General features: G+C 38.5%; 2 protein-coding genes across 7 annotated transcripts in view; one reads left to right on the top strand and one right to left on the bottom strand.

Annotated features, from left to right (window-relative positions):
- The window catches only part of ADAM23 (ADAM metallopeptidase domain 23), a 70290-nt gene extending 66642 nt beyond the window's left edge, over positions 1 to 3648 (top strand). For 4 of the 5 annotated variants that reach the window (XM_064660588.1, XM_064660591.1, XM_064660590.1 and 1 more), the window contains one exon: positions 375 to 3648. In XM_064660588.1, the coding sequence (XP_064516658.1) occupies positions 375 to 488 (114 nt within the window). In that variant the 3' untranslated portion in view covers positions 489 to 3648. The remainder of the gene's footprint in view (positions 1 to 374) is intronic. The other variant, XM_064660592.1, reaches the window with a different exon arrangement.
- The window catches only part of DYTN (dystrotelin), a 50562-nt gene continuing 38538 nt past the window's right edge, over positions 620 to 12643 (bottom strand). For both annotated transcript variants that reach the window (XM_064660593.1, XM_064660594.1), the window contains one exon: positions 620 to 11129. The gene's annotated coding sequence lies outside the window, so the exon portion shown is untranslated. The remainder of the gene's footprint in view (positions 11130 to 12643) is intronic.

Below are 12643 nucleotides of genomic sequence, written 5' to 3'. Positions count from 1 at the left end.
TTCCAGTCCTGGCACTTATGACTCATTCTTTTCAGTTGTACAAATGCATTCCTGGCTTGGGGAAACATGTGCTACTGGGAGCTGAAAGTTTCTACAAATTTAGAGCACCACTTGAAGTACTACGGAAATAACTGTATTCTGTATGCCAGTATGATCTTTAAACTGCATAAGAGGAAACCAGTACTTGATATTACGCTACAGAAAGCATGCAACTAAGTTCCTTAAATAGTTAGCCCTTGGAAAAGTTACTGGTTAAACTGTCTCAGTGTGAGCCTTTTACTTTACTATGACCTTAGCAACGACTTTGTTCTTGTTATATCTAACTAATGTCTTGCATTTTTCTGTTCTCATCTCCTTTTGATGCAATCTGGAAGAAATGTCAAAAAACGAAGGTTCGATCCAAGTCAACAAGGCCCTATCTGAAGAGATGCCATTCAAAAAGCTGTTTCTTGCACTACTGGATTTTGGGTATGATGTCTTCACTGTAGCTGCACAGGAACTAAATCTGTAAGGAAGAACTTGAGAAACAGTAACTAAACACAATATTGGGATGTTGGAATTTGAGTTGGTAGAACACTGTCCTTTTTGGAGATAAGTTGGAAATACTTCCTCTATTCACCTTTCTCTTGTTAACATTAACTGACAAGTGTTACAAGCAAACTGTTTCAAAATCAGGTGTTTTTTTTTCCTCAAACAAAGGAGACACACAGACCAAGTGCAATAAGAGAACTGCTCCAAAATAATGGAATAGCAGAAGATTCTTTCCCAGCCTGCTGGCACTCTTAACTTCACTTGAGTTCGCATGACTTCCTTTTTCTTATCAAACTCCAGTGGCATGAGGAGCTAATTTTGAAAGGGTAACCTGCATGGCTCACATACAAACAACCAAGTTAGAAGCTGACCCCAAGCAAAATCTGCAGCCCAATAAATATAAATCACTGGGAAGCCAGTGCCAGGCTTCGATAGCTTTTCCAGCCACGCAGTGCATTCTGCTGCTGGACTTGAGGGTTCCCTGCTCCATGAGCTTGCTGTCCACCTTGTTTTGGTCTCCTAGGTCAGGAGTCTGTTAGTTATGGAAGCTAGTGAATGATGGATGGAATTTTTCCAAGAAAGAAAAAGTGTAAATATGGAAATAAGATTTTGATGTATCATTTTCACAGATTATATATAAATATATATATAAAAAAGAGAAAATAATTTCCATATAAAAAGGTTCTATTCTTTATGTAAATCTATTTTTGATGTTGGGTTTGGTTTTGGGTTTTTTTTCCTCCCCTTTTTTTCTGTAGCATGTTGTACAGCGGATGTTCTGGGCTTGCTCAAAAAAAGGCAGTAATAGCATGCAGATGCAGGGAGTTCTGACACCAAACAGATGTGATCTAAAGTTTGTATGCTTGAAACCAAAAACAATTAAAATGTATAAATGCATATCTATGTATTGACTATAAGTCTGGATTACTTTTTTTGGCTCTTATGCAGACTTTTCCATAATATAGGATAAGTAACACCCTCTCAAGATAATCACAGAAGTGCCAAGCTCTTTTTTTTTTTTTTTTAAGTGTAGCTAGTTCTTTTCCTGTAAAATAAAAACTTAAATAAGCCTTAAAATACTCACAAAATGTTAAAAGCTTGGAATGAGTTATTCTTCTCTTGCCTTCTGCCCATCCACTCAAAGCAACTTGCAAAGGTGACTGACATTTCTAACTCACTCCCTGTATCTCTTTGATGCATCTCACTTTTCAAAGTTTAATGCAAGATTAATACTTTGACCCTTGGCTACTGATAGCCAGTTACCATCACAACGTGTACAGACTGCCATGTAATTTCAGGGGGTTGTGTGTTGTTATTACTTTTAGATACACCTTGCATACGAGCAGATTTTTGCAGAGAAGTCCTGGGCAGCAGTACCGTGCCCCAGGAACCAGGCTAGCCTGGCTGCATCTGCCTTGAGAAAGATCTGGGCAGATGTCTAGGCCTCCCTAAAAGTATAGAGCTGTCCAGTCTGGCTCATCCTTTGCATCTTGGCTTAAAACAGGTAATTTAGTTTGTGTAAGTGAAGTGACCTGAAAATTTAATTGCTGCGTCTGATAATCAGAATTAAAAACTTTTGTAATTTTGGCTTTAATTTAAAGGTTGAACATTAGTAACAACAGAAGCCCAGTTACATTACATACTCCATCTTTGTTCAGTGAAATCCATTACCCAAGTTAGCTTTAAGAGCCAAAACATTAAGAAAATGCTGCAGATTTCCTGTGACTTAGAAAACATAATTTCAGTTATTTTTCTTATTATGATAATGTTCAATTCAGCAGTCTCACAAAAGAGCTACAATATATTGTTTTGCTTGACAGTTATTATTAAATATTTTTAATCAGCTTTAACATAATCACATTAACACAACTACATTATGAGTTAAAGGTGCTGCACACAGGTAGTTGACATTTCTATGAATTATAAATCTTATTCTGAAAAATTCCTGCCTGGTTTCAAGCAAAATTACATTAGTGACAATCCTTTGATGGCAAACCAAAAATACTTGCAACTATATTATGGTTATCTAAAAATGCTTTGCTTCAAAACATCCAACTTTGTTAGGGTTCTGCTTCCAAAGCAAGCATAACCCACAACAGAAACACTAGTGGTTACCAAGAATAAAAATAAGTAAAATCAACTGGACATACATAAACTACCTGTGTAATAAACCTTGAAGAAGCATTTCACAAACAACATTGTTAGTGTGTGATGTGATGTTTTAAATCAGACCACAGTGGTCCCCAACTACTATGAACATATGTTCAGTGCTGGAGTAACTTTTTTATTTACACCAGCCCTTTCATAGGACTTACAATTTCTTGACTGAATTTATGCTTCACTCATCAGCCATTGTGTGTACGTGGAAGAACACATTCGCTTTTTGCCCTGTGTGTGCACAACACAAGTGACAACACAGCTCAGAGTAGGTACTGGATGAAGTGCTTCCCATGGCAGTAGATAAAAACATTGGGTTTGGTAGGTGTTGATTTTCTACATCCAACCTTTGCTGTGCTTTGGGAAGTGCATATCCATTTAGTGTTACTTTGTTCATTGCAAAGTGTCATCAAAAGAAGACTGGGTTGACTCTGCCTTCATTTCATCCACTCTACATTTCCTCCATTATTTACCTACTCAGCTGGACAAGAAACTGTGGTAACTGTATAGCTCATTCCAGTTTGCTGCATGATCTTATGATTTGATCTGATGCTCCTAAAAGAGAAGTCTGCTAGGCAAATTAACAGCTGTATAGGTGCATGTTCAAAGAAAAAGATTACTTAAAGCTGGAGTTTAACGAATTTTTCTTTACTATGCAAAGATGGGTATTGCACAAACAGATGAGACAAATGTCTGAGGAAATGCCATAGAATACTTGAAGCTATGTTTTAAGCCTAATCAGTCATGTTTTATATTCATTACTGCTTCCACTGTTACTCTTCCTTTTTAAAATGATTTGTAATTATTTTTTTAAGTGCACAACTTGATGTTGTTATAAATCAAGTTTCTGTTTGAAGTTAATACTCATTCATATCTTGTTGGCTGCTAATGAATGGAAATTCAATAGTCCTTGTTCTGCATATTAGCAAGATGAGTATTAAAAATGTCATGAACATGGAACGGAGTAGTTTTTAATTTTCAATTTTTTTTTCTGTATTTATTCTCTCAGTTTTATTTAATTTCTGTGTTCAAGGAATCATCACCTGGTAGTGGAAATTGACTGGAGTTTTCCTTTATCAAAGATCTCTAACACTGTGTTGGATCTCACAGCGAGGTTCTGTCTCTGAGAGGACATTGCACGCAGGCTTTCCGACGTGCATGGAGCCAGAGCATCGGCACCCAGGGCTTGCCAGGCCTGCTTCAGTCCCAGCTGCTGGCGTCACTGAGTTGAATGAGACCTGGGTGCATTTGTAAGTCGAGGGGAGCCTTTTGCAGCTCAAAAATCTGAACTACATAATGACAAGAGTCTAAAATGAGGCCTTCAAAGTATTTTTAAAATAATTACATCGTAATAACCAGATAATATGGTCATTATTTCAATGGATTACTGAATGAAACTCAGCTTCCCTTTTTGGATTTTTTCCAGACTAACTCTAGTGATGCCAGCCTGGGAAAACTAAAGCCATGCATGTCACAGTTACCAGATAATTATTGATATTGTTTTGCTTTCTCTAGCTCCAGACAGGGAAACAAAATGCACTTTTGTCTTAATATTTCCCAAGGTTATGTATGAAAGCATGTTTCTCATTTAGAACTATAGAGCGAGGGAACACTCTCATTAATGGATCCACTATCATCCACTTTTATTTCCTGTCATTTGAATCTAGGACTTTTCTATGAACTCAACACAAACATGCAATGTTTTGGCTATAATTAGAATAGTCATTCCTTAAAATAAGAGTTAAGTCTTTTGCAGCATAGAAAAGCAATATAGAAATAGATGCATATCGACTTTTGATTTTACCAGAAAAAATTCTTAGAATTGTTTTTGAAAACTTTCACAATTACAGCACAAAACACTGAAGAGTGATCATGCTGGGGCATTTAAGTATCAAGAACAAAACCAATACAACAACAAGCCATCTTTTACAAACCCAAAAAATCCTTTTTTTTTTTCCTAAATCCACTTACAATAGATTCCCACCCATGAGAGCTGAAAAGTTAATGTAACATGAATCATCCATCAGTAGCATCACAGAGATTGTTTAAGTACCCTTGGAAAGCTTAAACAAAAAAATAAGTAAATAGGAATTTTAGCGGCAGTGATGCTCAAAGTGGTACTATTGAAAGCAAAAGGTCACAAAAACATTATCTTGAAGCTACACATACTGTAATTCAGTGCAGTGATTTATTGCTCAGAACTCAGCAAGCATGGCCTGTTGACTAAGTTATTTTGTGGCAGCATGTAACCCAAGAGGACACATGGTCCCTAGGTCAGTACAAGGACTCCACATCAGACCAGCAACGACATCCACTTAAATGTGTTATTACTGAACAAACTCGAACTGATAAGAGTAGCATAATTCTGAATGCTCTTATTTGTAAAAAACCTGTAATTTGTTCATGTTAAAATTTTCTTTTAAAAGATCTTGTTTTTGTCATAAGTCACAAGACACCCCTCATCTTTACCACTGATACTATAACAGACCATGCTTTAGTGTGGCACTTTCTGAGCCAGTATAAGAATTTCCCCATCAAAGCTGGTAACTCAAGGCATGAAGGAACTAAATCCTTTTAACCTGCTCTTGCAAGCAAGATGCAGCTTCTGTCATACAACCCCGGGGGAAACAGGTCAGTTCTCTCAGCACTGGCCTAACCAGTGCCTAAGTCTCCCAGTAGCATCCCCCACAAAGGACTGGGTTTAGTGTGTAGCACTGACCCAGGATTTGGTCCTCTTCAGGATACACACTGTTACGTGACACTGAAATGTGGAGAGGCAGAAGACAGAGCAAATTTTCTGATCCAAGTCCAGTTCTCAGAAAGTTTGTATGTATGTATCTCATACATTCACAGATTTCCTCAGCCATCAGACCAAGTATTAAAGGCTTTGAATTTATTTTAGACTGTGAAGCAATATGTTTGCATCTGCACTACATCAAGAAGTTGAGAGTTCATTAAAACTATATTTTAATTGGTGACCAAGGCGTGAGCATGACACACTCCTTACATTACACACTGATAATATGCTGTGGTTTTTAACATCTGTTTTGCCTCTTCTGCAGAAGGGAAGTGTCCCCACACACAAACACACCCTGCTTCTCTGAAATGTAACCTGGGCAGTGTCCAGCTGAATAATGACACAAACAGTACTTTTGACAAGTTTCCTATCTCCAGATGAGACGGCAACCAGTTTATTCTCAAGAATGAAATGTGTCTAAATAACTCAAACCTAGTGCTATTTGCACAAGCTTTAAGATAAATTTTAAAATGGTAAGTTCAAGACAGCTGTGCTAAACTTGGTTCCATATAAATTGCAGGAATCACTGGGCTAACAACTGACAGCTCCCAGCTTCCCCATTTGATTCCTTTGAAAGTATTTTGTACATATTGGAAACAAGAATCAGTATCCTTATTCATGTTGCCCTCACATGTTAGATCCAAGATATAAATTTAACAATTTGCCTTGAAATAGAATAAGCACTGACCTTATTAATTCAGGATAGTTTTCCTTAGATTGGGTCTTTGGGTTGCTGAGGTTTTAAACATCTACTATGTATCTGCTCTTTAGAGGGGATTCTTTAACACACATATTACTTGGGATGCTATGGATTCACAGCACAGTGAAACACTCCTAATCAGAACATAAAAGGTTTACTGTTACAAGAAAGGAGTATTTAGTGTTGCAGAAACCTGAACAGATCTACACCTACTGTCTAATCCAGGTGATGGGTATCTGGATGCCTCGTGGAGCTACAGCACAACCAAATATTCACAGTACTTGTAACAGCAGAGGTATTTCTTAGAGAGAAATGCCTCTTCCCCTCCCAGCAGCACCAGCTGATTTGCCTGGGACCCTGCAGCTTTTACTCAGCACAGACAGTGTCCAAGGACACTTGCACAAAGGTAATGGGAGTTGTGCTGAATTGCACCTTGTTCTGTCAAGCTGAAGGAAGTGCCCAGATCATACTGGCACAACACCCCCCTCCTTTCCCCTAGTCACTGTGCCAGGCTTTGTGGCAGCAGCACGGTGGACACTTAAAGCTCCACCTCTCTATAGCACTTAAGTTTGGCAAAGCCTGAATTTCAGCCTTAGTGCAGTCACAAAAATATGCTAACACTCATCTCTTCAGCTTAATGTAAACAGAGATGTTTATCTCCCTGACAAGGATCACTCCCCAAAACATGATTTATAGCAGTCTGGTTTGCTCCAAAACACACCAATAACTATATAATTAGAGAATGACTGCACAGCTCTTGCTGTAGCAGTGCTCGTGGTCACATTAAGCAGTCTCCATCAGTGCTTTCAAAGAGAGGGCTCCAGCTGCTTCTAAAATACAAGAACCACAGCCTAAACCTCTGTACTCCATTCATATATTTATGTTGGCGTTTGACATATTCTGACCATCCATTTCCTCCACAGACCTTTTCCCTTGTCAACATGCCCTGCTCTAAGGGTGCCACAACAATGAACTTGGATGCAAAGTGCACAAACAATCTTTGGAGTTGGTCATTTCTCCCCTGTTTCCTTTCAGGTACATCTGAACTCTGTATTGCTATTGCTCCATTATGAAGTTATTCTTATAGATACTGTTAACAATTGTTATCAATAACATAGTGTACAGACAATGCATGCTTGACTAGGGTTTCTGTGCAATGAGAAAGCAGTTCCAAGAAACTGGAACTATTATAGTGCCCTCCAGCATTCACTGAAAAGCTTCAGGAAATTAAAGATTTTAAGTTCTCCTTTGTGTAATGAGGAGGTCCTGAACTCAAGACTGAAAATTGCCTCATTTGCAGAAAGGAAGATACAATTCCCTTACATAGCAGAATCCTGTCCATGTGCTGTTGCATCAGAAGGCTGGACAAGTAGGTAAAAGATTCAGGTCCTGTTATATTTTTGCTTCAGTTTTCCTTCCTCTGATTTGGCTGGGCATTTTTCACTTCAAATATAAGATCCCTAAGACAGGAACTGTCTTACTCAAAGGTGACCTTTAGCAGCAAGCTTTGGTTTTGGGCAGACTTGTTTGGCTGATTGAGACACCACATTTTTAATATACACAGGTATTAAAAAAATAAATTATAGTCTTTGTGAAATATGCAGCTTTTTAGCTGTGCCTAATTAATAATAGGAGAGAAAAGACCTAGTTAAATCAAACTACAGTCTTTCTAGAAGCTCCAATTTAAAGATAAACTTGCTACATAGAATTTCCACTCTAGTATCACTTTTGTAGCATCCCTTTTGAGAATAGGTTTCAAAGGGTACATTTGTGAAATAAAAAGGGGAGTTTCAAAGGCTGAGTGGTCTGAGTTATTAAAAAATAAATAAAAATGAAGGGTTATGGATTTTTTAAATTAAAAAAACCCAACAGTGCTCTATCTGCCTATATCAACACTGTTCCCTACTGAAAACATATGGATTTTGTGTCATCTAAGTATACTAAATGGCAGAGCTTGTACTACTTCACTCTGAAAAACCATTCAAGAAGACTGATTTCCCTGCCAATAAATAATGCATGATAGATCTTGCACAGAAAAAAAAAATTTCCTCTGACAACACCAGTAGCATTAGTGTGGTTTAGAGATACAAGTACTTTACAAGTGCCAAGGAACCCTAGGCCAGAGCTAGTAGCAGAACATAGAGTAAAGCACATTGTTTGCTGGTCTATCTGAGAATGAGCAGGGAACCAACAAAAGCCAGAACGCCCAAGTCCGTCCCTTTCACAGGAGACAGAATATTCTCATTACTCTCCAGAATCTCCTGTGACCTACTTTTTGACCCTAAACAATTTGCTGTCCTCACTACAATTTCTTCTTGCAGACTATTTTCCCCAAACGGCTTTGGATCTGAATGTGCAGGTTCCCAGCATTGGGTCCTGGCTGCCAGGGGAGTGTCTGTGCTGCAGGGTGACTGTGACAGTGGCAGGGCTGGCACACTTCCCTGGCTGGCCCCCTGGCATGGCAGGAAAGAAACACCCTTAGAGCAATAAAATGTAGGAGACATCACATTGCAATCCTACTCACCTTCAGGAAAGAGCACACTGAAAGTGTTTTTCCTTCCCCAGAGGATTTGGCTGTAACACCCTGGGAGAAACTGATCCCATAATAGCTGTGCTTTCTTAGATGTTAGTGGCAGTTTTATGAAAACATGTCTCACTGAACCACTCTTAACTGTGACATACCCAGAGTGACTCTCCCTTCTGCCTGGAGTGCCTGAAGGTAAGAAGGGTTTCTTCATTGTCTGTGAGTATGTGAGGAAGGAGGAGGGCTGAATCAGGAAGAACCAGTGACTGGAACACAGAGATATCAGTCCAGCACCCAAGTGGCAATGAACCCCTTATTTCAAAAAGTAATAGTTGTGTAGATATAAATATCCAGGATGCCATTAAAATTAATCAAAAGCTCTTTAACTGAATGGCTAATGTGAGATAACCTGTCCACAGGACACGAACAGTTAACTTTTAATGTACTATATTAACCAGTTTAGGGTTTTTTTATTATTTTCTTGGCATGTTTTAGTCTAGATAGAAATATGGTCACATTGTTTACAAAGGTCATTTGGATTTACAGTGTCACATCTCACCAAATTACATTTCCAAAAACATATATTAGTTTTCTAACCAACAGTGCTTAGCTTGCACTTGCAAAAATACCTGTTCCACATGCCTCTTCAAAGCTTTTGGTAAATACATTTGCCACAAGAAGTGTTACTTGTTTCACAAATTCATTTAAATGTCAATGATGAAGCCACTTCAAACTTCTGACAAATGTCACCTAAGTTTACTCTTGGGGAAACACTCCAAATATGATCCTAGTGACAGAATTGCTCACATACAACAGCCAGTAGACAGGGAGAGAGAAACACATTATTAAGGTAGGATAGATCTCTTCTAATAAGGAGCTGCAGTTCCTCAAAACTAGTGGAAGCAGAAATCTGTAGGTGTAAGAGAATGCACACTGGACCCATTTACACTAAGGACAAAATACACAAGTGATGCGAAAGGCCGTAATAAATGAAGTCCCTACACAATGCTGAAACAGGATGAGAAGATCTAGCAATAAGAGGTAAACCTCTAAGTGCTAAGATCTGGGGATCTGCCACACAGTAGGGAAACCAGAAAAGGAATATGACCCATTTGATGGCAAGCAGGGAAGAAAACAAAACACATATGGCTTGCATGCCACACAAATATTCACCTAACATCATCTTTATCAAGAAGATATTAAGAACTATAAATCCTATAAAAACTAGATGGGCTTTGGCATGGTTTTCTTATATAAAATACTAACTGCATCACCAGCTCATAGTGAAGATCTGCACACACATTTCTCTGAATACACAAGTAATCATCAGTAGCAAGTGGGAAAACCCAATGGTATTCCAGACAAATACCACAAACACTTGCTCCAGACTCAAATTGCATTCTAAGTGTCACAAAAATCTATGCATTCAAATGGTCTAGAAATTAACCAAAAGATTAGCCTTGCATTGTAGAAAGGTTTAAAGGTAGGACTTAACAGTAAGGGAAACATTGCCTTTTAAAGCTACAGGCAAGGAGAATAGCAGATGTAGCATGCATCAGGAAAGAAATACCTGAATATTGCAACTTATAACTGGCTAAGGTTTAGTCAAAGAAGGTGACAAGTCAGAGGCACTATCAAGCTCTGTGGGGTGAGATACTGAAGCCCTTTGAAAATAGTGGTGTTACATGTTCTCACAGAGCCAAAGCAACATATGGCAACCAAGATGGTCTCCTGCTACCCCATGAAGACAGGCTGAGGTAACTTGGCTTATTGGGCCTGGTAAAAAGGTGGCAAAGGGATGATCTAGAGAGTGCCTACACCTTCCCTTCAAATAACTGTAAAGATAAGAGTGAAACTCTTCTTGATAGAGTCATACAGGGGGGAATAGCCACAAATTAGGAAACTCAAGCTAAATAGAAGAGGAAAAAAATTACACCAGGAGTCCAGCCACAGCTGACTTGATCCAGTGTTAGTAATAGACCTGCTGCAAGCAGAAGTTTGAACTACAGACTTTCAGAGGACTGTTTTCACCAACACTTCTCAAACACCATGAAATCCAACAGAGCTCAGAAGTATACCCCCACAGAGAAAAACAGCAGAAGCAGAGCACCAAAGCTTGCCTAAGTCATCACAGACTCAAGTCCACTTCTCAGGCACAGGCCAGAGACATGCCAGAGCATGCACAGGGCTCCAGCTCCTGGCACAGAAATACACTGGACTGCCTGTCCCAGGTCTTGTCTGCCAGCTCCATGGAGATGTTTCAGGTCATCAGCAATAGTGTACAGCACTGAAGAACTGGGTGTTTAAGTAACTACATCCCTCCACCAGTTAGAACCGAATAAGTGTTGCATCACATCCAGTGATTTTCAACAGAGAATAGATCCAGAGGATTGTTTTGAGCAGTGTAGGGTCATCAAATGCTTTGAGTACAGATTCAATCCACCAGAAAAAAAAACCCCAACAACTTGACATCAGAATTTTAAAAAACCATGTTTAGATATCAATACTTAGATATAGATTATTTATCAAGGGTTACACAAACCATCCTGGATAGGGGTATGGGTGCGATCAAATAATTTGGTGAAGAAATTGTGCAATTCTGCCCATCTTTCCACTTATAAAACATCAGTCCCCCACTAATAGGATACAGACTCCTCACTATCCTATATGATTTACTAGTCAAAAATATATATTTTTTGATACAGGTATTTTTCAAACAAGTTCAGCATTCAGAGGCTTTCATTGTCATTTACTGAGTCCACTGAGAGTCCTGACTCAAAGCCCTTTAAATATAATTTTAAGAATTAATAAAAAATATCCACAAAGACACTTTGGATGAAGTATTTAATTTCATTTCCAAGAAGCTTTCCAGGGAGCCAGCTTTAAAGACAGTTTAATCTCCTGCTTAAAAAAGGGTTGGAAAAGGTATAAATGGGAGTAGGATTCCACACTTCACCTTTGTGGATTTTGAAGGATGGGGGGGCAGAAATCAAGCCTCTGCCATGTACCATGAATTTAAAAATTAAAAGACCTTTGGGTTTCCCCCTCTCTGAGAGTTACAAGTTTTGCTTTGCTGTCACTTAGCCAGGTTTCACAGAAAGCTGGAATAATTTGGATTCCAATTCAGAAAAACTCAAACTTTCAGCTAAGAATATGTCTTTAAAGCTTTTTATTTTTTTTAGGCGTGTCTTTCATCATGCAGAACATTTTACAAAGCTTAATACTAAGTCCAGGTGTGGCTGCTTATGGAAGTAACAGGCAAGCTGTACATACCATCACACATTGGTGTCTCTTAGTCTCAGTGCTGAATTTAATTTTTGTTTAAATTTGTAAATACTTAGGTCAAGCAACCCATAAACCATTGCCTATTACTCGCTAATGTTAAACCACATTGGAAGATTTGCCAGGAGCAAATGCAGGAAGGAAGCAACTGTGCACATGGCTGTTTATGCCTTTTTTCTATTCAAAATGCAAATACCAGTGAAATGGTCTCCTACTTTTCTCAATTCTCATCTCCTGTTCCTATAACATGATTAATTTTTGCTTATATTTTTATATTTTTCTGGTAGGAATAGCATTCTTTCTGTAGTGTTACATGATCTGAAACCTCTGTCTCATCCCTGAGTTAAAGAATCAACTTTTCTTGATAAAAATATCCTCTACAAATTACTCTGACCTACAGCCAATCTGAATTAAATTTATAAGATATGGAGACCCACTGAAGATGTGAACACTGGCTGCCAGGGGAATATATCACGCACTGCAATGGAAGAACGATTATTGATAGCCTAAAAAGGGCACAGAAAGCTGTACTGAGGGAGAGTATCTGGAAGTGAATGAGATGGCCAATCCTTCTATGTTTATTCTCCACAAGGAAGCTGAGGTGATCAATCTAATTATCAAAAACCTCTTTCCCAGAAATAGAACGTGAGTG

Source organism: Pseudopipra pipra, chromosome 7 (assembly GCF_036250125.1).
Source record: "Pseudopipra pipra isolate bDixPip1 chromosome 7, bDixPip1.hap1, whole genome shotgun sequence".
NCBI lineage: Eukaryota > Metazoa > Chordata > Aves > Passeriformes > Pipridae > Pseudopipra > Pseudopipra pipra.
This window is presented reverse-complemented; position numbering and strand designations above follow the sequence as displayed.